The sequence below is a fragment of the Mytilus californianus genome, unplaced genomic scaffold, assembly GCF_021869535.1.
Source record: "Mytilus californianus isolate M0D057914Y unplaced genomic scaffold, xbMytCali1.0.p SCAF_3, whole genome shotgun sequence".
In the NCBI taxonomy this organism is placed as follows: domain Eukaryota; kingdom Metazoa; phylum Mollusca; class Bivalvia; order Mytilida; family Mytilidae; genus Mytilus; species Mytilus californianus.
The window spans coordinates 92,669,584-92,696,752 of record NW_026262679.1 but is presented as its reverse complement, the minus strand read 5'-3'; the positions used below and the strand labels follow the sequence as shown (position 1 = coordinate 92,696,752).

Here is a 27,169-nt window from a genome sequence, read left to right as displayed (position 1 = left end):
GCGAGAAAATCCCGCACCCGGAGGCGGGCTTCCGCTGGGCCCTAAACAATGTGTACTAGTTCAATGAAAATGGACGTCACACTAAACTCCAAAACATATAAATGAACTTAAATTAAAAAAACATACAACACTAACAAAGGCCAGAGGCTCCTGACTTGGGACAGGCGCAAAAATGCGGAGGGGTTAAACATGTTTTGTGAGATCTCAACCCTCTCCCTATACCTCTAGCCAATGTAGAGTTTGGACATACGGTGTTTGGAAACATCTTATTCACAGGGATCAAAAACACACATAAAGATACATACACCAATTTTCTTTTGTTTAGAAAATATATAGGCATGTAGGGAAAAAAAAACAACAACAAATATTTCATGAACCAATTGAATTTCTGTATTTCAAAATAATAGTCATTGTAATAAAGAGCGTCCAATCTATGAGAAGTAAAGAAAAGGGATACACAAGCCTTTTTTTGTTATTTTTTGTTATAAAAGATATCAAATGCTAACATTTTAATTTATTTGCATGTGTATGTATCACAACTCATAATTAAAATGTAGCTCTATGCATACTATCGACTTAGTGAGGTGGAAACTGTCAGTCAGCTAACAAAAAATCAAAATATTGAATAACAATGATGATGACGGAAAAATGCAAGGTATATCTTGCACTCAAACAGATCAGCGCGCAAATAAATTCTACTCGGAAGTAAAGCCGAGAATGTTAGAATGTTAGAAGTCTTGATTTCTATACCAGTAGATTAAGTATTACGATTTGTTAGCATTCTCTGAGTAATACTCTACTATGTAGAACTATTTTACGTGTACCTGTATTTTGTTATCAGTAATGCCTATATTATATTTTTCTTTTTCCTTACTGATTTAACTAATCGAGACAACGAGGGAGAGGTTGCACGTACATGTGCTTGCCCCAAGTCAGGACCTCTTCAGACTTTTTTTTATTGTTATTTCGTTTGGTTCCTATCTCACTGACTTACATCACACATCTACTTCATTCATACTTAACTTTAGATCTTATAAAAACCAAAAATTAAAAGAAATAAATATATCAAATGTTACATATAATACAACTGAACTTTCAATTATTGTTTTTTTTTTCTGCAGGTTTCAGCCCATATTTCTATCTAGGACCATCCACTTTGAATTATTATGATTCAATAGATTACTGTCTAAGCATTGGAATGAAACTGGTAAAAATTAACAACGACCAAATGAACAACATGGCAGCACAATTTATCATGAATGCGTAAGTATATATAGTCTATAGGAGGTAGCAAAAGGGGTTATTGCTTCACAAAGTATCGACCATATTCACAGAACAAATTTAACATTAACAAAATTGTATAAGACAAGTTCTTATTTGATAGAAAATCTATGGTATAGTTATAATGAAACGTATAGGTATTTCTTTAAATAGGGGCATTTCCGATGACGTATGGATGTCTGTATATTGTCAAAACCAACTTTGTCATTGGAATGATGGCGACACATTAGACTTTTCTTCATGGGCGACCCCTGAACCACAATTTGAATGTGGAAAGTTTAGCAAGGACTATGCTTATGTATTGTGGAAGACTGGCTACTACACGGAACTTAACCGCCCTCTATGTTATGGTGTGTATCACTTTAATGTATATATGTAATAGTAGAGTACATGTTTCAAAATTCCTTTTTCTAAATATTTTTTTCATCTAAAATTTGCTCCTTTCTTTCACAAATTATGTTTCAGTGTTCTGTTTTGTGTTAAATTTTCATTTATATTTGATAGTTGAAACAGTCTTTTGTTACAATGTATGGGTCATGCATGTCATTCTATTTTAAATTCCATTACAAATTGATAAAAACTATTAATCATGATTTTATTACCAGATCCGACTGGCTATTTTCGTTGAGCATTTTTAAGCGTTTAATCGATTAAAAGATTCCTTTTTCTACTTATGGTTATGTGAAATTTATACTTATTATTTTGGGTATATTTCTGTCTAATTTTCTTTTTGGCTTGAAGTGAGGATAAGAGATGCCTCAAATTATTATCGGGTATGTGTAATTTATGTTATCATATATAATTGCTCCATTCAATTGTTCCGGTTGCGTATAAAAAGTTTGCTGGGGGAAAATATGGCTTGAAGAGATGCCTTAAATTATTATCAGGTACTAGAACACACTCGCTGGTCCGTGACTGAATTAAAGTACCTACGCCTTATTTTTAGCATGGATTTTTCAGTATTCGTATTGTCATCTGATAAAGTCATGCTGATTATAAGGTCACAGTTTTCTCTGCTTTCAAAATCTGTTTGTTTGAACCAGTCCTGGTAAACCGTTTGTATAGTTTCAAAGACCGATTTTGTCTTATTATGAAACCGCTAATATAACAAATATTTAATACTGTTTCTTTGCTTAAAAAAATACTCGTACATTGATTGCTTAATTGTCATTTGCTTAACTTCCGCTGAGTGCAGTATTATTATCAATAATCAAAACGATAACACATTAACAAGTAGTTAAAACAATAGAAAGGTTTCTTCAAAGTAGGAAACGTAGACTGTTTTTTTTTAACTGCAACAGGAAAATGAGAGCAAGTCGACCGCTTGATCAATTGTTGCAAAAAGAAAAGATAAAAAATAAGCCGGGAAAAAAATTCCCGAAAGACAACAAAAGTTAAAACAGACAACACCATGACCAAAAAGGAAAACGACGACAAGACAAACCACAACAACAACGTATTACACAGATAAATACAAATTGATGAATATGAACCTAACCAAAAAACCGGAGGTGATCACAGGTGCTCCGTGCAGAGTGGTATGTAGTTCTTGTTCCACTAGTTACCTCCGTTGAGTTGCTCATGTAAGTAAAAATCCTGCGATAAGTTGCATTTATGATATCACAGTCGAGAAAAAGAGGACGGGATTTCGATAATGGCTTACCAAATCATGAGGTCGCCCATAATAAGGTTTCCTTTACTTGCACAAACGCGGCGATTCATTCTCAGTATTCGAAGCATTGGATGTAACGTCCCCGTTTCGATCTGATTTGGCTGCGTATTACTATTTATACATCCAGCACAGCTAAACGGTCACAATCTGAAGAAATAAAAATGAAATCGAATGTCTGTAATGCTCTATTCGAATTTTTGTATTCAACTTTGCTACTAGCGTTTGTATATATACACTATATTTAATAGTTGTGAAAATCGTTTTTGATTTAATGAAAAAAATATTCACCGTCTTTCTGTATTCTCTCATGTGAAATTATTTTATACTTGCATACTATTGTTTTGCAGCACCCCCTCATCCAAACATGGAATTTGTGCATGGAGATTTCAACTTTTACGAAGCCTCGCGGGAATGTTATAACCTAGGTGGACAATTAGCTGTGTTGTCTAACCCAGTTGCCATTACGTTATTAAAAGAATTAATAACTTATGAGTATGTATTTTTAAGACCAGTCATACATCTGTAGATTGAAAAATACTTATAGAAGTTCTGAACATCTTTTTTCAACTGTACCTTTTAATAGTGAATCAAATTAGCTTTGATATCTTTAAAATATGTATTACTTCCAAATGGTCGAAGAAACTGCTGTTCATGCAACTGTTATACCCCGTTCACACTTGGACATTTAGATCGATTTAAACTAGATCGGTTCACTTTAGATCGATTTAAGCCCAATGTGAACGCTTTGAATCGATCTTGAATCAGTCTAAACTAAAACACCAAAAGAGGTAGTTTAGTTTGAATCGATCTAAAGTAAACTGATCTTACTTTAAATGTGAACGCAGAGATCGATCTAAACTAGTACGATTGAGTCGAAAATAATGTGTGCGCATGTATGGCGGCAAAATTACACGCGAAATATATTACAAAATGGATCACTAACATAAAAGGGCTGAAAATTAACGAAAACTATACGAACAGAAGTATCAACATTTGAACAACAATAACTTCATCCATTATTTTTTGCAAGCGTGTGTATCAACACACTTAATTTGGTTTAATATTTCTATTTTTACACAGTGTTTACAATTTCACAGGCAATAAGTCGGATCGATTAAACTTTTTACTTGTAGTGTGAACGCAGTGGTTTAGATGAGACTGAAAGAGATCGTTAGGATAGAATATATTGTGAACGCTAACTGGTTTTATTTAGATCGATTAAAAAAAGCTAGTGTGAACGGGGTCTAAGTCTCTGAGACCATAACACTGTACTTTTGTACTGGTATTTTACTTTGACGTCGGTACTTAAAACTTTTCCATCATGCAGAAAGAAGTAAAATTTATAAAATTCTGAAGTTTTCCTTCCGATAAAAAAACTCATCAAAGATACCAGGCTTATACTTTTGTACTCAAGACGCGCGTTTCTTCTACAAAAGATTCATCATGCATTGACGCTCGAATAAAAAAGTAATAAGTCCAAATAAAGCATCGAAGTTGAAGAGCATTGGGGGGCCAAACATTCTGAAGATTTAGCAGAATACAGCTAAGGTATTCTATTCATGGGGTGGGAAATCCTTAGACGCTCTTCAGCTGAATTTTGCATTTTTATGTTATTTTTGTTTTATAATTTCTCATTATTTGATACTTAAGGATTGTTCGTATTTGAAATGGAGCGTCACTAACGAGAAATAAATTTTCAAAATGCGCATACAGTGCATAAAATTAGCTTTTGTATCATATAACTTTGTATTGATTCATATTCACATTCGAAATATACGCACTGTTCTGTTCATTTCTCGGATATGAGGTGTATTCTTTTAGGGTATATACTTGAATTATATTAAGGGATAGTTAAAACAATTGTTTTTTTCAAAATTAATTTAATTGGGTTTGGCAGCAAACAGTGTATAAGCTTTCTCTGCATCACATGAGATATGAAATATTTTGATGTATTCCCAGAAATATTTATTGTGAAAGTTTTATGCATATTGTGTATGGGGTCACACTAAACAAGACTAATCTGTAAAGTATTAATAAATTATGTTGTTTTTGTGTAAGACCTCTGACTGGTGATGTATGGATAGGATTATATGGTAATGGAGCACATTTAACCTGGCAAAACATGTTCGAAAATGTGGTTTATACGGACTGGAAACCAGGTCACTCCGTTCCCAATCCGGATGCAAACGTCTCTATAGCGGTGGACAAGGTCGATGGTACATGGGTGTCAAAAACTAAATCTACCAGACTTCCTCACGGATTATGTCAGTGTAAGTTGTAACAGTTTTGAGATGCACTTCAGTCATACTGTATGCTGTCGTAGAATTTTGTGCTTTATTAACGGCAACACTATTTTATAGCTTATAGACGATTTCACATTCGATCTTTGCACTAACAGAGAAATTATTAATGTATACACGGATTTCAAATTGAACTTAAACTGACTGTTCAAATACCCCTCCCCAAAAAAAAATTATAGGAAGTTTAAAATTCAAACATTCGAATCAACAGTAAAATAGTTGTATCAAATGAAATATGAACACCTTACGTGTAATGTTTTGTTCTTTATTTCAAATATGATTACATTGCATGTATGTTTCACGAGAATCCGATAGCGCGTCATTCAAAAATTAGCCTTCGTATCAAAATGAATGTTACATTCGCATGGTCTTATTAACATAAAAATGTAATTATAAGAAATGAATGCTTCTTTTTGTAATTTTATTGGGGTGTAAAAGTGTTGATCGTGCACTCATTTTTAGAATGAAGCGCTTCATACAAAATGTGCTTCGGTCAACACTTTTACACCCCAATAAAATTACAAAAAGAAGCATTCATTTCTTAAATAACAAACGTTTTACCACTTTAATGTTTGAATGTTTTAGCATTGTCAATATTAGAAAGTTGATAATTATAATACCCAACGGTATGTAAATGTTCAGCAGAGCAAATAATATATCTATATATCTTTTTCTTCAATTTTCCATGAAGTCAAAAAGTTATTAAGCTACATGTATGTCAGGTAATTTTGATACAATATTTGAAACTACATTAAGAAACGAATTAATCTTTATCTGAAGGTCATCACATTTCTTAATTTTAAATTGAAAGAGATATTGACCGAATTTCCCTAATTTATTTCGCGCTAGGTCTATCATCTACTCTAATGATTATTACAGTATTGCATCCTTATCTAGAATTTTTAAACAAGCAACCAAATTATAAATGCCTCAGGATGTCTGTTAACTGCAATTGTAAAAAGAGTATGACATTTGTTGAGGTTTTATCCTTAAATTAATGTTATCCATCGAAAGTACATTTTCAGATACATATTTTCTCAATTTGGTTATAGATTTTCTTCGATGCTAAATTTTACAAAAAACATCTGTAATATTAGGTCAAAATTGTCTCCATCAACAGCAATCAGATACTACTATTGCACACGTGCCAGGCGCGTAGCTCCCTATAGGCCAACACGCAGTTGCGTGCACATCGGCATGGTGAAAAAAGAGCACATCAAATTTCCGGCGTTGAACAGTTACACGACACGACGTCGAAACGTAGCGAAAAAGGTGAAAAGGCTAAATGGAAAACTATTGACAGTTTTTTTTTTACTAAACCCATTTCAATAGAAACGAAAAGTTCTTCAGAAGAACCCATTTCCCAACAATTCTTGCCAGAGTATGATAGAATAAATCATGACAGTGAAAATGCAACTGCAAGCTCCAGCTCAGTTTCGACCGTCACCTCCAAAGCCAACACCCCTCCGTACCAGACATGTCAAGTCTGCACGATTCCAATTTGCAGATGACAGAAGTTAAGATGCAATCACTAACATCCGACTGGAAAGATGTAAATAATTTTGACTTCCCGGCGAGCTATGTTGATTTTAATTCTTCCAAGTCACTTTTAGTGTGTAAAACATGTAAAACGTTTCCCAAAAATCAAAATCATGGAATAGCATATGCCAGGGGTAACTCTTTGGATTTGATGGGGTATGTGGAAATGACTTTAAAATTGTGTCAAATTCAATAGTAAAAAAAATCATGTCTGAGTCAAAAGTATACCGGCAAAAAAATAAATAGTGTTTATGAAAATCCCAACCTCGAAAAACAGTCAATTTGGAAAAGTACACACCTCCTTAATTAAATTGTTAATAACAGAACCAAATTATTACTATACTATAGATTGTGTAAATTACAACGTTTGAACTCGAATTTATCGTAGTTCTTCATACCCCGGGTAAAAAAACCTCATAGTCTGATTTCCAGCAAACCTTAATTTAAACCCTCAAAAAGGGGGGGGGGGGGGGGTATGCTGACTAACTAACATACGTACGAGACTGACCTGGCATGTAATTTAGACAAATTCAATCGGGAGGTTGCTCGATGGCAAACACGCTGGTGTATAACACCTCACGATCAGATGCCAACTTCGCTGTGTGAGACACTCGATGCAGTAAGCCCAGTCCTTCTGTAGATACTATTTTGAGTATTATGTTGACAATGCTGGAAACAAGTGCTACCGCGGAGAGATCGTTCAGTGTACTACGTCGGTTGAAAACATATGTACGATCACCCATGAATAACGATAGGTTATCATCGCTAGCATTAATGCATATTCATCCAGATTTCAGTGTGAATAGTGACAAAGTAATGGAGAAGTTCGTTTCTGCTAAGGCCCGAAGAGCAGATTTTGGACAATTTTGAGTAAATTCTGTCTCACAAAAATGTGTTGCTTATGTATTCAATTTACCATGATTTAACCTATTCAAAAGAATTCTGAATAGTTTTGCATTCATAAATTGTCTATAAGTCCTATGTAGCACAACTTTTAACCCTCCTATGACCGAAAACCGAAAAAAATATCATTTTCTGCATAAAATGGTCCAATAAAATTTTTGCCTCGTTCCGCTCGGCGTGCATATCATTTTATTCTAGCTACGCCCCTGCACGGTGCAATGCTACTCTCAGCAGAAATGTATGACACTGAATAACATTTTGATTTAATGGAACCATATTATACGAAGGAAAAATCTTTAAAGTACTCTTTCATGTTTGAATTCCAAAAGCTTTTATCAACCTTCTATATTTTTTTAGCCATCTTGAAACATTTTTTACATAGTTGTGACATGTTGTCTGAACCACAGAGTACGCACATCAAGGTAGGATACTTTGAATTTTAGAAAAGAATCCGTCAACTTGTGTGCAAATTAATCAAGAGTTTTGACCAACTACTTTATACAGTATAATGTATTGTCTGTATATTGTTTCATTGAGTTTTCTTACCGTTGTCTGTATATTGTTTCATTGAGTTTTTTTACCGTTGTCTGTATATTGTTTCATTGAGTTTTCTTACCGTTGTCTGTATATTGTTTCATTGAGTTTTCTTACCGTTGTCTGTATATTGTTTCATTGAGTTTTCTTACCGTTGTCTGTATATTGTTTCATTGAGTTTTCTTACCGTTGTCTGTATATTGTTTCATTGAGTTTACTTACCGTTGTCTGTATATTGTTTCATTGAGTTTTCTTACCGTTGTCTGTATATTGTTTCATTGAGTTTTCTTACCAGTCTTTTATTTCTGAATGCAGATAATTATAACCCGATGAGTTACTCCGTTGATTATCAAACTGCTAAACTGGATTGTGAAATGAATGCATTAGAGCTGGCCATGCTACACACAAATGAAGAGTTCACAGTTGCAAAGAATGCAATTGTCTACCAGGGAATGTAAGTTATATAACTACTGAAAACAGATCCTAACTTTTTATTTTTACATACACTTAATTGTGTACCAGAAATTAACTCGTTTTGAAACATGTTACAACAATTCTACTAAAATTTATTTGATCATTCATTAAATTAAAATATAATTTCTCTACCAACTTTCCACTCTATTTGTAAGTAGACACTCCTTACCATGTGAAAATCCTACCGAGACACTTTAATTATACGCATAGACACCCTACACGGTGAAAATCAAGACAATATTGATTAATCTTCCGTCTTTTTACCTCAGTACAAAAGGAATCACGAATTTTACCGCCGTTTACACTAAGTAACTGGACTAACTGGTTCCACTTGCAATTCTAAAATCCTTGCTTACTGATGCGATAATGGAATGGAACGGAGATCAATAATTACTCAATTCGCACTGCGAGAGGAATCTGGTAACTTTTGATATAACGATTATCGTTTCAGGACTTGCCAGTTTTAAATGATCTTTGAAAATATGTTACAGGGACAATAATAAAGACTTCTGGATTGGACTTACGTCAACAGATGGAATTACATTCCAATGGAATGACGGAACAGATCTAACGGAAACAGCATGGATTCCTGGAGCGCCATCATCATTGGCTCTTAACCAACATGTTAAACTTGTTTACACTGTTGGCTTTGACTGGGATAATAGACGAGCAACGGAAACAAGTCCATTTCTTTGTCAATGTATGTGTGTTTTTTCTTGATATATCGAAATGACGATTCGATTAAAATTATTTTTAAAAAAAATAAATAGTATATGAGTTACATATGTCTATACTTTTTGTCAGAAATATGATTTTTTTTTTTTGGAAAATAAAACCTTGGTCGTCCTCATCGAGTTTTACAATTTTGAAAAGACTTACAATTTTTGCAACGAGAAATCATTTATATATGTGGATAAAGCTGAATGAACAGTGAAACTGATACTCCCATGGTCAAGTGTGGGTGTATATTTGTATGAATATGTATGTGATTTCCTCATTTTGCCATAAATGTGAAAAACGAGAACTTACACTTGGTAAACTTTGTAATATGATCATTTTTTGGAGTCAAGTATATAGGTGATTGTAGGGGGAACGTGTGTTGGCATATCTAAAAAAATGTTTTAACCGTTCAGTTAGGCTACTGTTTCATTAAAATTAACCCTTTATCATCATATCTATTCAATTATACATCATATATACTAAATCATATAATTACTTACAATAGATCCAACGGCGAACTATTATCCCATATCCCAAGATATTGTTGAAGATTTTACAACAGAAGTAAGCACACCACCTGGAATTTTGGGTCAATGGCATGTTGGTGGTACTAACAGTAAGTAAAATAACTAACAACGTTAAAATTTCACGGAATTGAAAAAAAAGAAAGAGATGACAAAACAAGGAGATAACAGGGAAGTGGATTTTTTGTTTGTTTGCATCTTTGCCTTTTGAATTTATTAAATTATTGATTTATATGCATAATAGCCACTATAAGTTTAATAAAGAAGGGATAATAAATTAATTAGATAAATAAAGTTTGTTAAGAGTGGTTATTTTTTGTATAACTTTAACTGATCTACCGTTGTTTTCCGATGTAAATATTTGCAACATTTTCCACCTAAATATCGTATTTTTAATATTTTAAAACAGATTCAAGGTATTTCCATGTTGACAAGACAGATTCCATCCCAATTACTCTTTCTTATTTAACCAAGAATTCCAAAACAAAGATTTACTGTGCTTACTTGTGTCTGCATCATGGAACCAATTGTACAGCATTTGTCTATAAAACTGAACAGTGCTTACTTTTCTATGGATACAGCTGTCTCAACACCACACCAGATATTGGAAGTGATATCTGGGTGTAAAGACACTCACATCAACTCGAGGCAAACTGTGCTGCTTTAAGACTTTTTATTTGGCTTAGAAACTGGAACTTACAAAGTCTCTTTAATGAAAAGATTCAATAAAGAAATAAAGTTACTTCCGGTCATATACATTATAAATAAAAAATAAATAGTGTTATCACTTCTTTGATTGATTGGTGTTTAACGCCACTTTCAGCACTATTGTGCTATTTCGTGGAGGTCAGTTTCTATTGGTGGAAGAAGCCGGAGAGAACCATCGACCTTCGGTAGGAAAACTGACAATCTTATTTGATTGAGATTGGAGTCAAGCGCACCTGCCACGTGCGGGATTCCAAATCATATTCCTCAGTGTTGATAGGCTAGTGATACAAAAGTTCGGCTACTTAGACCACTCGGCCACCGAGGCCCATGCACCTTTCAATACCATTTTAATTCGTTAATTTTAAGTCATGTGAACAAACATGTCTCTATACCAAGCTCGTGAAAGGGTAGATGAATGAAACAAACGAAACCGTCGTCATGACATATACTGACTGACTTTAAAAACGCAACACTCATTTTGTTGATTTTTTTTAACCAAATCATGTTTGATCCTCATACAACTACTATTCATGCTTACCATACTTCTTTCTGTTAAGAAAAAATCAACATCTGACTTACCTGTGGTTATTGAACATACTGAGTTATTGAAGTCGCACGAATTTCTTAAAGCGAAATTTGGAACCCATAAACGATTTTTTCATTTTTTTTTTCTTCGTGAAACAATTCTTTCAATCCATACCCACACTTAAATCAGTTAAACGATTTTGCATCTCCGTATTGCCAAGACTGAGCAATAAAAAACTGAATCAGCCCATAAGAATCATTGCAGAGAGGAAAACATGAACGTGTTGTAACCAGACAGTTTGACGTCAGAAACTCGTCTTACTGTCCTTCCAACAACGATACAGGCAGACGGGATTTGTTGATGACCATCAATGACCAGATCAATATGTAGTGACAAGGCCACGTCAATAGAATTTGATTACGCAACGTCATTTGCGAGACATGTTTACGGCATCAACGTCAACTCCTAATCAAATTGCCGAATGCCATGGCACACAGATTCATGCCATAAATGTTTCGCATAAACTGAAATGCCAAAGAATCGACTGCAGAAAAACATTTAAAGCCCTAAAGTTTCAACCGTATAATTGCCAAAACACACTGTAATGGGTGGGACTAAGGCAAAATCTTAAGGTGCAAAACAGAACCCAAAACATGCCGAACAGAATTGGTTGACCTTTCTGACAATCATTTTGGCGTTGGTTACAGGCAGTCATTGCTTTCGACGGTGACACATCCATTGGCAAGGGGAAAACCAGGGTTTCAGTGCATACCACATGATTTGAAAATTAAAAATGACGTTACCAATTCAACTTTCGAACTGCAATTTTCTTTTAAACAATGAAGTAATGAATGAAATATATGTTCGTATATTTGTTTAGCAAAAATTGCATATTTGAAAATGGGAATTAAAAAGAATAATCTAGTGTTGCGTTTCTAAGGTCGGTCAGTATATAACAAAACGTCAACAAAAGATAACAGGCTTATAATTTTGAAAGCCAGACGCGCGTTTCGTCTACAAAAGACTCATCAGTGATGCTGGAATCAAAAAAGTTAAAAGGCCAAATAATTAACGATGTTGAAGAGCATTTAGGACCCAAAATTCCGAAAGTAACTTCGATGCGGAGTGCTGAATTTGTTCAGCATTCACCCATCAACTTACTATTAAAAATGGTCATTACAGAGGAAGTGGAGCAGGTTCAGACTTGACATGTGATTGGTTTGAGAGGGTTTTTTTCAAAGTGGGAAGTGACACCGATCACTTGCTAAGTTCTCCACTAACAAAATTTCCCTGGTAATAATGAGCGATTAAAATGATTTAAACCCAAAATAATGTAACAAAACCTCGTAAGAGGAATTCTTCCTTTCAAAACTTCCATAAAGGTTACACCACATTTTACCAAACTAATAGAAGTAGGTAAACATCCTTTCCAAACTCATACTGAGATACACCAATGAACACATTTTACCTAAATGTTAGTGAGATAGGATTCTCCCTTTCCAAACTGTTTCAGATATAGGAATACATATTTAACAAACATTTGAAGTGAAAGTGGCAAGCCATATTTCCCCTAAACTGTTATAAACAGTGAAGAATCATTTACAAATTGTTTCAATGATAGGAAAGGATTCATACTTATCTTTTATTGAAATATGACACTAACTTGTGGAGCAGGATCTGCTTACCTTTCCGGAGCACCTTAGATCACCCCCAGTTTTTGTTGGGGTTCGTGTTGCATACTGTGGTGGTGTATCAGCTGTAGATATGTAGATAGACAGACAAGCAAGAAAACTTACAATGGTTTATTTCAAAGAGTAAAAATATTTGTCTATGTTTTGTACAGTGTTTTCCTTTAACAGCTTATGTAGTGATTATATCCTTTGGGTGTGTTTGAGTTGCCTTCCCTCTCATGACATTTGAATTGTACGGATTGTTTTGAATTCGCTCTCGTCGCGATATAGCCTTTTTGTGCTGATACGGCGTAAAGAAATCACTAATCAATCAATTCAATGTTTACATTTAAACCACGTGGGAGTGTTAATAGTTACATAGAAAATTCGGGTTACTTATTTGCTTGGTGAACCATGAATTCTTTTATCGATACCGAAAATATAAAAACAAACTGGTCAAACTGCTTCTTCGTGCAACATGATTGTTATCGGTTCTGTGAATTGATTGGTTAAGAATGACAATCAATAATTACTCTTTCCATAAGTATTCAAAGCTGATGTTAATTTCACATAAAAAGCCAGCAAACTAATTTACACACTCTAATACATATAAGCTGTCAAACATTAGCATTCTGGAATGAAGCACTTCTTAATCAGTTCTTCGGTTTAAAATTAATCAAAGATACCAAACTTATAATTTTGTTCGCAAGACGAGCATTTCGAATACACAAGACTCATCAGTGGTTCTTGAACAGTAAACAAAAACAAATCCATTACGAAGCTGAAAAGCATTGAAACCCAAAAATTTCAAAAGTCAACCAAATCTGGCCATAGGCCATCTATTTGGGTATAAAAATCCCTCATCGTTTTCATCGTTTTCAAATGTAATTTAACTGCAATGATGTTACAGAAAATCATTGATATTTTATGTCATCAATGGTGTCTTTGATAGAACTAAAACACTGAAAAATATATATTTTAACTCGGGAAATCTCTTACATTAGTTAAAATCGTTCTTCCGATGGCCTGACGATTTATTTTAAATTACTTGCCGGACATTCACAAATACTTACGTTTTCAATTAAATTTTAAAAATGAAACTACATGAAACCTATTAGGAGTGTTGCTTGTCATTTTTTGTTTTCTTTTCTTGAAGGACAGTATCAACCAACCTATGTAGATACCTTAGCAAGCTTCTTGCAGTAGCCAGCATACATTGGTCCTGCTTTCTAAATTATGTGCGAATCGCTTTTATGGATTAGCCTTCACCAGGAACGCCTAAAGCTATTTGAAAGCCAGGGATGTATAAATACAAAGAAACGTTAGGAGCTATATGACTTAAAAAGCCAAATTCATCGCAAGTCAACCTTGCCTGAGGGAGTTGGAGCCTTACTTCCTAAATAACTTCTAATTTATCAACGAGGCATTTGAGAAAATATGCATCTCTATGTATCATTTAATCATTCATTTACAGATGATATTTAATCTATCTACGAGCGAGACATTTGGAATGGTTAAATGGAGACCCACTCTGGATCTTGATATTTTACTCCAGGCCTTAGTTTTCTCACGATCATAACAAAATTAGTACTTTTGTAAAAGACCTTCCCTACATTCTTCACGCAAATTCCATTCGAATTCATCGAGTAAAATGTCACCTTTTTTATAGGGATCTTTTTAATAATGACCTATACGGTACCACAGTCACCAAGACTCCGGAATCAAATTTCTGAGTTTTTGCTCCAATGAAAATTGAAATATTTCTAATTGACATATCAGAACCTAGAGGTGCTTCGAACAGTCCAGTTGTTCAGCCTATTGGAATGAAATAAAGAATAAATAATAGGTTCTTTATTTTAAGTTCCTATCAAATTAGGAACAGAATGGCCACGCATCGAAATGCAATTCCAATAGGGTTATTCGGCAACTAAAGTAGCATTAATCTCGATACAAATAAAGTAATTTATGCAATCCATCCGTTATTGTTGGTACTTTTATCTTTGATTTGTCAATTTTTCATGGTTTCGTGTTTGCTTGAAACTGTTATGATTAGAGATAAGATAAGATAAGATAAGATATTTTATTGGTTTAAAATTCAAAATTATAGGATTTGTACCAAATTTGACAATAAACATTGGCTATACATAACTTTACATACACATATCTGTCAACATTTATATACAGTACATGTATATATAAATTTGTATACGCCCTCCATTATTAAAAAAAGAAAATATTGTTACATTAATATATATAATTGTATATACATATATGTATAATCTAGTCTCCGCTGAGGAGGTGGTACTACAAAGTTATTTATTACTTAATAAAGCATTTCTAGAATATTGTACATGTCACTTGTGAATTTTACAATAATTCTAATTATATCATTCTCACCGCCTCAATAAAGATACCAGAGGGTTTAAACACTATACCTAAATATTTATATTCTGTATAATGTTCCAAAACATTATCATTAAAAACAAACTCGTCTTTTGTAAGTTTATTACCAAATTGGTTAAAAATCATTTTGTTTTTTTCAAGATTTACTGTTAAACCCCAACTACTGCAATATAAACTTAACTTATCTTGAAGTGTACTCTGTAGGACAACATGCAAGGTTAGTGATAAACTTAATCAGTTTAGTGGAAATAATTGGTTACCCCCGATTATGTAACGGCCATGTATATGTTGTGTACAAATTGTAATGTTGTACAAATTATAATTTGTACAGAATTTTTGTACAAGTTATCAGTGTTTTATGAACCGCTTAACACAAATGGATGATAAAAGCACACAATCTTTTGTTTCGCATATTGCTGTCATATTTCCATGACTACTTGACACAGTCTAATACTGAGCATTGCTACAAAAAACATTATAAGAACACAAAAAAGACTTTTTATGGATATGACTTTGGTATAAGGAGACAAATACAAATAGAATTTAAACCCTTCAGGTGTCCTTATTTCCAGTTTTAGGACAGCCGTTTTAGGACAAGGAGTATAGCACTAAATGTTAGCTTGAAGTGTTATAAATTTGAATTTAAGACATTGAGCTGATAAATTTTAGAAGATAAACTTTGATCACCCGGTGCAAAAAGGTGTGTGTCAAAAAACTTATAACTTGTACAAAAACCCTGTACAAATTTTAATTTGTACAAACTTACATCTTATACACAACATACATATATCAAAGAACAGTGTCAAGGTGAGATAAACAATATTTAAAGGATTTTCATTTATCGAAGTTTGAAAATATTTGACTCCGTGGTTCAAAAAGAAAATAAGATTAAAAATAAGCAACCAGAAGAAACAACTGTCTGCTGAAGCATTTTTTGCGTGAACCCCCTGAGGGGTTCACGTTTATATATTGGCGAGTTTTGGAAGTGTCTATGGGCCACTCGATATCCTCGGAATCACGACTCTCGGAAAGTCTCGAAAATTTTCCATCATTTATATAGGTAGTTATTTATGTCTTTGATACGGTCCCTCTATGGATAGGCTACAACGTGACATTGTATATTTCAACAATCCGACAAACGGTTCATTTGTAGATTTGAAAGTCAAACAATAAAGACTAGGTTGCATTCTAAAAATCATTTATATGTTGGAACCTATTTGCCTTTTGACAAAACATATATGTTTTTAATAATGTGAATGTTTATTGAATATCAAGTATAATGATAACGCAATTATATAATTCATGCTTTGAGACGGTCACTCTACGCGTTGTGTGTGTTGTATTTAATAAACCTGTGAATAGTTTATTGATATACAATGACCCAGAATAAACTGATTATTTCTGAACGTTTATCATTTGATATTAAGTATTTCAATCATAGCATGACAAAATGTCGGAAAGAATGAAGAAAATTAAGAAAACGATATTTCTGTTAAACATATTTATCTAACTTAAAGGTCGAAAACACAGTGGTCGGAAAGCAGAAAGATAATCAAACAAAAGGATTTTTCTGTAAAAAAATATCTAATTTCATTAATAGATACTACCAGACTAATTGAATATTTATTGTTAAGGTTAATCTGAGACTGAATTTATTCCTAATAATTATAGAATATAATTAAAATTGTAATGTATACCTGCATTATGTCTCACAGGTTTGATCAGTCATTACATTTATGAAAATTATATGTAACTTATGAGCAGGGATGCATACCCAAAGTTAGATCTAAATTTTAAACGGTCGTGAATGAAAAAATACTTGCGTGGTTTCAATTCACAAAGATTTTAAATCCTTGCATCTCACAAAAAACGTAATTAATATTTTACAATAATCATAACAAAATTTAATTACTATCATAATGTTAATTATTTTTGTTTCTTTTTTTTTTTTCTTTTATTAGTTCAACCTTATAGCATCTTAATATTTGTACTATGGTACGGTTTTTAAAATTGTATTCATTGTGTTGGTCAGCTATCCTACACGTCTTGATTCTTTCACATTATACATCACCCTGTTAACACGCACACTATCGGTTTGCGTTCACAAAAATTCCGGATAAAATGTCAATGAATCCGGAGTCAAAACACTTGAGGTAGGAAGTTTGACATCCGAATTCAACTATTAGATTAAAATATGTGATGACGCAAATGCGTATTCTTATCCAGAGTATCAGTGCGTATGCTTTCTATTTACTATTTCTTGCGCAAAAATACCATGTTCATGCATAAATATTAATTTCACTCGCGATTGCGAATTTTCGCTTTTCTTATCTAAATTCAGGACACGGCAGTAAAAGCTTGCCATGTGACTTTCAAGCACGGTCATCATTACTTACGGTATTCTGACCTCTAGCTGTTTCTCTTTTGTTTTCTTTTTTGAGTCACTGTCCTTTTATAAACATTGACATTATCGAAATGCCAAGTATTTTCTACCCAAGGAATAGATTACTTAACTTCGTACTTTAATTGGCCTTTTTAACTATTTTTATTCGAGCGTCACTGATGATTCTTTGTAGACTTAACTCGCGTCTGGCGTACAACATGTTAATCCTGGTATTTTTTTTTATATCTACATGTCTTTTTATATAAATTGGTTCTTTTGAGATATAAGTTGCATGCCACAGGGTTTCACTTCACATGGAAAATGGACTAAATTTATCTGTACAACATCTACCATGAGTACAGACAACTTCAATAACGAGTTGAGAATATGAAGGCATCCATGCAGGAAACAAAATATAAAGATGTGATAGATAAAATAAATGCATCAAGATTATAAACAAACTGAGTGCTTACATTTATATTGCGATTGGTTTGTGCAATTTGCATTATACACTTGTAGAAACTGGGATTTGCAATAGAATTATAAAGAAATGATGTACAATCCCAAGTAATAAATGAAATAGTCGAGCTTTAAAATGTATATTCAAATAGTAGCTGTATATACACTTTTCTATTCACACCTATCCAACATTGCTTTCAACTGACTTGTGCAAGAATGTACACACTATTACATATTTTTAATAAAGGTAGTTTAACTTCATCATTATCTCCTTCTATTCACAGTCAACTATTTCAATTCAAAAGCAAATAAAAATTCAGCAACAGTCTTTTGGTGACCAGTCAGCGGTCTTAGGTTCAGGTATTGCTTTTCTTTTTTTAAAGAAAGCCACTTGTTTTATCTGGATTCAGTTTAGATTGAATTAGCCCAGTATTTTCAAATGAAATGGTGAAAAGACAGACGGCGGATGGAAAATTAATGCTATTAATGCTACCATAAACGGTACCAATGGTACTAAACCAGATGCGCGTTGCGACAATTAGCGTCTCTTCAGTGATGCTCGAGTCCAAAACCTGACTTATTATTAAGGTGATATAATATTTGATAAGAAACAAATAATTTAATAAACATTTCCAATATATTGTAAATGTGTTTTAGATGCTAACATCAATGGCGATATCTTCTTCCACCACGCTTAGAACAAGGGAAGATACATTTTTCTAGTGATAATTGACATTTTTTTCCTGACTGACACCTTTCACATAACTCTGACAGGTGCGGCTTTTTCGGTTCAGAATTGACCTCTTCACACTCACAATTCACCATCCCGCAACCGGAACAAATAAGAGGTGTTGTTTTGTATGGCCCCATAAGTTCATCACACTCCATGCACTGTTGTTTATATAGAACCTTGAAGAAAATGGAATATATATTACAAAGCCATCCAATATAATCGGTCGTTTTAGTCTATCACTTCACCATATTTTATTTTTAAATAGCATAATGTCTTTTTCGCGCTTGAAAAACATCCAATCATTTTTTTTTATAATAAAACTCATTTAGAAAAAAATACTCAGACTAAATATGTACATGCGTTTCATAATTTAATGCTTTCTGTATCATAATAGTGTATATGTACCTTAGGCTTAGTGCTTATTCAGTTATGTGTTATTTGATCCACTTTCAATACACATAGGAAAAGAATAACCATTGCCGGCATTTCGCCTTACAAAAACATTCATCTGTGCTTATTCCATCCGACAGTAAATGTCATGCAGTCCGTTTGACTGTGTTGGTTGTATAAATACACAGCCACGTCAAAGTCGGAATATTGTGGTTTTATCGGATGTCTCGTATGAGAACAAGTACACCCTCTTTGCACATTTAAGAACCCACGAAAGAACGAAATAGGTGGCCTGTTGTAAAGCTTACATACTCTACTCTTTAGTGGCTGTGTAAATTTCTCGCCATTTATCTTGGTCGACCAACTTTGCAAAACCTTGCTTTTGCATTACTTTTAAGTTCCTGACTATGCATGCTATTTTTGTAATTGGACGTAATGATGATTAAGCAAACAGAAATCAATCAATCACTAATACTATACTCTTTATAACATGTATAATAACAAGCACCAACAAATTAAGCATCTCGGTCAGTTTCTAAAAATAAATTAGTTTAAATATTGAAAACTTTTGGAATTTGAAAGTTATCAATACCTTTAACGTTCCAGACATTTTCCAGACAAATGAGCTTGTCCATTCATGGTCACAACATCTACAACGAAAATATCCAAAGCATCTCACTTCTCTGTGTATACTTTCTCTACGATTATTGCGCCTTCTCATCGTCTTTTGTGTGTTGTTTTGCCAACTTATTTGTTTTATTTTATCATATATAGGCAAGTAAATCTTTATTTAGAACCCTGTCACTGACACGTCCTCGGAAAAAAGAAATTCCCAGTGTAAATTTATTCTAATCTATTTTTAATTCATTTATTGAATTTTAGTTTCGGTTTTACTTTCCATATATATAATGGGTGACCATCAATTTAATAACCATCTAAGATATGTCTAAAGATTTTTAAATCAGCATTTAGCAATTAACTTACAACATTTGTGGAAATATAAATTTCATCGATTATTTTTAGATGTAAATAACTTCCATAACTGGGTCGATAACACTAATGGCGGAGTCTCCCCTCTAAGGTATCAAGGGCCTAGTATACAGCCCTCCATGCAATGATGACAGGAAGTATCATTGAGGCGGTCATTGTCTGTAAATTTAATGTTCATATAATGTTAAAATCCTTCGAAACACTAAGGTGTTCTACCCAAAGGCTTAGATGTTCTAAGCAAGACATTGCAAAACTTGGAATTTTTGGTTTTCAGTTATATAGTATTTCGTAATAGATTTGGCATTTCAACAGTACCACTAATGAGCCTTGTGTATACGAAACTTGCGTCTGGCGTACTACTTCATAAGCCAAGCTATCTTTGAAGATGTTTTCAGTACGCTGCAGGCAATATTTATTTTAATAAAATATTTTAAATCATTATGATGGTCGACCTTCGACAAATGTTGTCGTTTTAATTGAATAACTTTAGACTTTAGACATAGAAAATGAATTGTATAATTGCTAAATGTTCTTGATAATATGTTGTTTAAGAAAACGAATCGTTTTTATATGCCCGTTTACGGGACGTATTATGGTATACCGTTGTCCATCCGTCCATCGTCAACATGTCGGACAGTAACTCAAAAACGCTTTAACCAATTTGCATGAAACTTTGGTGGATTGTTTATCTCTATTGACATGAGCTCCCTTTCGATTTTTATAAATTTTAGATTCTGAGTTATGGGGTTTTATTCATTAAAAAAGGGGGGTTCCAGTTTTTGGACAATAACTCAAAAATGCTTTAAGCAATTTTCGTGAAACTTTGGTGAATTGTTTATACATGTATCTAGTGACGTCAGCTCCCTTTCGATTTTTATAAATTTTAGATTCTGAGTTATGGGGTTTTATTCATAAAAAATGGGATTTTCCAGTTTTCGGACAATAACTCAAAAGTGCTTTGAGCAGTTTTCATAAAACTTTGGTGACTGTTTTATATCTATTAAAATAACATCCCTTTAGTTTTTTTTTATAAATTTCTGATATGACATTGAGGAGTTATGGAACTTTATTCTTTGAAAAAGCGACGGGCGTATCATGCGTTCATGGCGCAGCTCTTTATTTAGATATCAGGATACATACGATCTTCGACAATTGAAAACATGTCAAGCTTTAATCGACATGAGGTTACTTGCAATGTGAACCTCCAAGTATTAAAAAGATAATATTTGATAAAAGAAATATTCAATTTGCTCACATATAGGAAAAGACAACACATAAGTTTGATTCCATTAATAATTATCTTAATCCTTTCATTGTACTATAAGTAAATCCTCCCGAAGAGGAACATTATCATAAAAAAGACGGATGTTTTTTAAATGATGAATATAAAAATAAGGAGATGTGGTATGATTGCCAATGAGACAACTATCCACCAAAGTTCAAATAAAGTGAATGTAAGCAATTGTGGGCAACCGTACGGCCTTCAACAATGAGAAAAACCCATACCATATAGTCGGCCATATAAGGCCCCGACATGACAAATATGAAACAATTCCACTGAGAAAACTGTATAAAGGCCTAATTTATAACAAAATAATTTACGAAAAAAAAATATGACAGACAATGAACCAACGACATCCTCTGAACTACAGGCTCCTGACTTGGGACAGGCACATAAAGAATGTGGAGGGATTAAACATGTTTGTGAGCGCTCAACCCTCCCCTAAACTGGGACAGTGTTGTAACAGCACAACTTAAGAACAAACTATAAAAATCTGTCGAAAAAGGCTTAACTCATCAGATCGATACAAAGCAGAAAAACATCATACAAAATCACGGACCGGACGTGGCAGGGTATGTATCCATCCCTCATCCCTAACAACAAAAAGACATTAAGTACAGATCTGATAGTACTTGTAGTTACTGACAGCTAGTTCAAGGCCAATAACAACTAACAAAACAAATCGTGTATTTAAGACTAAAATATCAATCAGTATACATCTAACATCCAATGGATTTAGTGTAAAGACGTCATTAACAGTCAGAGAAAAACATGACATTGTGCAATGCTAAAATATAGATATCGACAGATTGTAGTACCGTGAAATAACATATATTTATAACAATCATATTTAGTATGGTTTTAATTTACTGATTACAAAATCAATATTCATACCAATGAAAACAATATTCAAAGATTTATTACAGTGTTGAATTGGTGACCTTTCAGAATAAGTTTATATAAAGGATTGATATGTTTACCCGATCGTATCTAAATTTCCGGGCTCGGTTAACAACATCACCGTGAAATTTAGGATGTGCTATTCCGTTTGAAATAAGTTTTCTACAGGTACAGCCAAACTTGCAAACCAAATCTTTGTATCTATGGAAGAATTTAGTAAAGGTTTTAATTAATGCGTGGTAACGAAATCATTGACACAATAATTTTCTAATAATACATAGATTAAGCTCATTGAAATCCAAAACGTCACTACAGACACGGGCTTAACGAACGAGTTTGGATATATAAACACCGTAAGACGGTGCCAAAGGAACATCATCGTCCAAAAAATGAAAATTAACACTAGGAAAAGAAAAATCATCCCCAATTTTTGTGTAGAGTTTCTGGTGTAACACTGAAATATCTAAATCTATGAAAGGACAATTATCACTGTAAATATTTGGTTTATTTAAAGTAAGTTCCTTTGGGTAAATTTCAGCAGCATATTTAGAGAATTCTTGATTATTTAACGAAAACAATATCATCAAGAATTAATTATCAATTAAATAGAATTTAGACTGTTCTTTGCTGAGTTTTGCCATAAACTGTGATTCATAACAGTATAGGAACATACATACAACCTGTCGATAAACTGTATTGCCGAAACGTACATAAATGTTGTCAGGGAGAAAATTTACGGCTTTAATCATCTAATCATACCTCCAGTAAGTATATCTAGCATATTTACCTTTCTCAATTGAGAAAAAGGCTTTATATGATTTGCAGCAAATAATTTTGCAATCAGATTTATCAAACGACCATTAAAATAGATAGGAAAATTTTGTTTAATAAGATTGAGTGGAAGTGTAGTATAAAGAGTGGACAAGTCAAAACTGTCCACCGAATCAAAAGGACCTTCAAATGCGCGTAATTTTTTTAAAACATCCAAAGTATTTTTTACACTCCAAAAATGGTTAATTCCACTATTTTCATATTTTTTTTTTACAAAAATGAATGATAAGTTCTTTGATAGTAGTTAAGGAACTCGTTAAAAGCACCGAAAGATTAGTAGTAGAACACTTACTAGAGGCCGAGATGAAACGATATTTTACGGGGTTTTTTGGTGTAGTTTAGGTAACCAATACATAGTGGGGACCTTCAAATGTTCAAAGGAGGCCTTAAGCTGAGCTGTGGTAGTGACATGATTATTTACTATATGACTCTCTGTGGAGCGTACGGCCTTGAACTAATACTTAATATTTAACTAAATGCCAAAAAATGTAAATCAACGATAATTGGTTCAAAAGAAAGGCTTTATTCAACTGGGAACAGTTTAGATATCAATATTTCAGATGAACAAATAGAGAATGTAGATTGTGAAAAACTTCTTGGTTTATGTATCGACAAAAACCTAAATTGGAATGAGCAAATAGATAAAATGTCATGTACAATATCAAATAGAATCAACTTATTACAAAAGATAAGAAAGTATTTACCTATGCATAAACGTATCATTTATTCTAATGCTTATAATCTGCCATTGTTTGATTATTGTTGCAATATATGGGGTTGTTGATATGAAAGTGGAATAAACAAACTTAATAAGTTATTAAAGAAATCTGCTATGGTTATAGTAGAAGCTGACATAATGACATCTTCCAGTGTATTGTTTAATAGTTTAAAATGGTTAAATGTGGAAAAACGAATTCAATATCAAAAGGCAATACTTGTATTTAAATCATTAAAGGATATGGTTCCTAACTATTTACAAGAAAACATTCATTTTACTGATAATCAAAATTATAATTCACGTTCAGCTGATGAAAAGCTATTACATCTTCGAAAGCCAAAAACATTTTTTTTTTAAGAAAACATTTATATATTCTGGTTCTCAAATATGGAACAGTTTACCAAATGAAATAAAGATGAGTAATACACTTGTATCTTTTAAAACAAAATGTTACAAATGTTTTCATAAATTGTGCAAATTAATATGCTTTTTCATTAATATCTATATAAAATTGTATATTGTGCATATATCATTATAATATTGAATGCACTTTATAAATATGTTATTATTATTTTGAGGACTCTCAGGAAGATTAGTTTTCACTAATGGGATTATCCTCTTGAAATAAAGATTATTTATTTATTTAATTTTATGTAGCTAAATGTATAATTTCATTCTTAAGGACTTCTGTGTAGTATTTACGTCATACCATCATCACAGTGTTGGCTGCTTTGTCGGCCGGTACGAACACAAAACGCTTTAAGAGTACTTGAATTTAATCCTAGAAATGGGCGTATTACTTTCTTTTATTTATTTCTAAATTATTTTCGAAACGTGGTATGCGAATATCAACAATATTCAGACATTTATTTAAATAGGATTCAAGTGACCTTTTGTCATATTTCTCCCGTTTACACCATTTTTTTTACAGTAGGATGAAAGAGCATCTATAATAACCTGACGACACTCTTTCCAATTTATTTTCGACGGTGGACGATATTTTGGTCCTTTTTTCAGAAAGTTTATAACCTCTCGGTCTTGAACTATGTTGAGGTCCCCTGTAATTACATGGCCATAGGGATCATATCTAAACTCAGTCGATGTTTCACAGTCTCATGTTGAAGGAGCATTATTTTCTATACTGACGTCTGATGTAACTGACGTATAATTAAAATTTAAACTTCTACTGTTCTTTTTTTTATACGAATAAGAAATTATAGGTGGCTCAATGTTATCAAGATATGGAGGTATAAAGTTTTGAACAGTAGAGTCATGAAAAATACTAGACAAATTAATGAAATCAATACATCTGTTAATGTATTTTATTTTTAGAAAATACTTTTTATGATCTTCAGGTTTGTCAGTTTGAGGAAACAGTCTATGGTGACAAAAAGCTGTAATAATGCGTGTACACTCATATTTTGGACTGAAAAATGATATAGTATCACACTCGTTATAACTATTATGTAATTTACTAATTGGCATTTACCTTTTTTCAAATAACTCTTTAACACCTATTAGCAATTTCTTGAAAACCAAATAGTCTCTTCTGATATCTTCGTTAATATTGTTATAAAAACAAGAAATAACCTTAACCTTAAAATTCCTTTGGTGTAAGCTTTATAACATTTATTCGTATGCCATTACACTCATGAAAATGACCATATATTCTTACCAGATGGTGTCCTGGACTGAGTTGCTCAAAACGTTGGATAAAGTTATCCACTGGATAGCCTATCCAATGGATAAACAGTCTATCCATTGGATAGCTATCCAGCGGTTATTTTTTTTATTGTTGCTCAAACAATGGATATCTTTCTGGATATCTAATCCATTTAAAAGAGGAAGTTCACCAGACAAAAATATCATCAAATACTAGAGAATTACCAATATATTAAAGAGACAGCGCTTTTATTGCAGTTATTCAAAAGTTGCTAAGGTCGGACCATCAAACTATGATTTAAAAAATTAACAATTTACAGCATGTGTCTTGTTATCTTTTTGTAATTGACAATGATTTAATTTTCTTACCATTTTAGTACTATTTTCGGTATTTTTAAATGAAATAGGGGACAATTATGCGTAGTTAATGTTCAAAACTTGAATATTATTAAAAATAAGTTGGCAAGTATTGAATAAAAGTGATATACTTGCGGAATAAAAGTAAATTGATTTTATCATATGTAATTTCACTCGAAAAAACAAGGTCTGCTTTCGAAAAAGTGGAACGATTCACTCCAAAAAAAACACAATCTCAACCGGACACCATATTTACTGTATAGCTAGTGAGTGAGTGTTTACTACCTGTGTAAACATGTTCATGGAACAATCTACTAACCAAAATTTATTCAATTTTGAGAGTCACTTAAAAATTATCAATGTTTACAAACGAAGAATTTGTACTTAATTTAGGTTTAGTAACCACAGGATAGAAACTGGGAGACAAGAACGCAAACTAAATAGTGTCTCGGGAAAACTTTAGCTTGGTGCTGTCCACATGTGAAAGCTATATGTTAACATTGGTCGCATAACTAAATTGAATTTGTTCTAGATTGTAGTCTTTATAATTCACCAAGATTATAACTCTTATAAAATTTATTTCAAAAGTTTCCAAAGTTTCCAAACCTGAGAAACATGAATAAAAATCTCTTCACATGGATCATGACAAAATAAAGATTTAAATTTTAATCAATTAATATCTAGTCTTATTCTGTTAACATTTTGGATATAGTTTCTAAAACTGTTCGTAAAAACCGTTCTCATGGTCGTAGAAAAAATCGCAATCAAAGAAAATTTCGGACCAATCATACCAATATTTCGGACCTAATTTCTATTTCAAAAAACAACGGCAGACATTATCTGTTAACAAAGCTCTGTTCATTACCGGTTAATAAGTTAAATAAAATTTTAGAGGATTGCAACACAATTTCATATAGCAGTCCTAAGTATGAAATCGTTCAAATTATAATGGCATATTGTTATTCTAAACTGTTTCCCAAAATTGATCGCCCTGAAGATCATAAAAAACAGTTTATTAAAATAAAGTATGTCAATAAAGGTTTTGATTTTGTAAATATTGCCGGTATTTTTAACGACCATTCTGTTAAAGAACAAATTCCGGGATATTTTGATAATACTGAGCTCCCTCTTATTTGTTATATTTACAAGAAATCTACCCGGAAATTTGTGTTTAATTATAGCCAATTGTGTAAAGATGTTAATATCAGTG

At 32.7% G+C, this 27,169-nt stretch overlaps 1 protein-coding gene and 1 long non-coding RNA gene across 2 annotated transcripts; one reads left to right on the top strand and one right to left on the bottom strand.

Moving 5' to 3' along the window:
• Positions 1-8,550: 8,550 nt before the first annotated feature.
• Positions 8,551-10,690, top strand: LOC127735453 (C-type mannose receptor 2-like). Its single transcript, XM_052245621.1, has 4 exons — positions 8,551-8,683; positions 9,195-9,403; positions 9,929-10,039; positions 10,357-10,690. The coding sequence occupies exons 1-4, from the start codon at positions 8,559-8,561 to the stop codon at positions 10,572-10,574; spliced, it is 663 nt and encodes a 220-aa protein (XP_052101581.1). The 5' UTR covers positions 8,551-8,558; the 3' UTR covers positions 10,575-10,690.
• Positions 10,691-14,917: 4,227 nt separating this feature from the next.
• On the bottom strand, positions 14,918-20,080 carry LOC127735456 (uncharacterized). The gene is made up of 2 exons (XR_007998421.1): positions 19,812-20,080; positions 14,918-19,005 (listed from the first exon to the last, which is right to left on the bottom strand). It is a non-coding gene; the product is annotated as an uncharacterized LOC127735456 (long non-coding RNA).
• Positions 20,081-27,169: the final 7,089 nt, after the last annotated feature.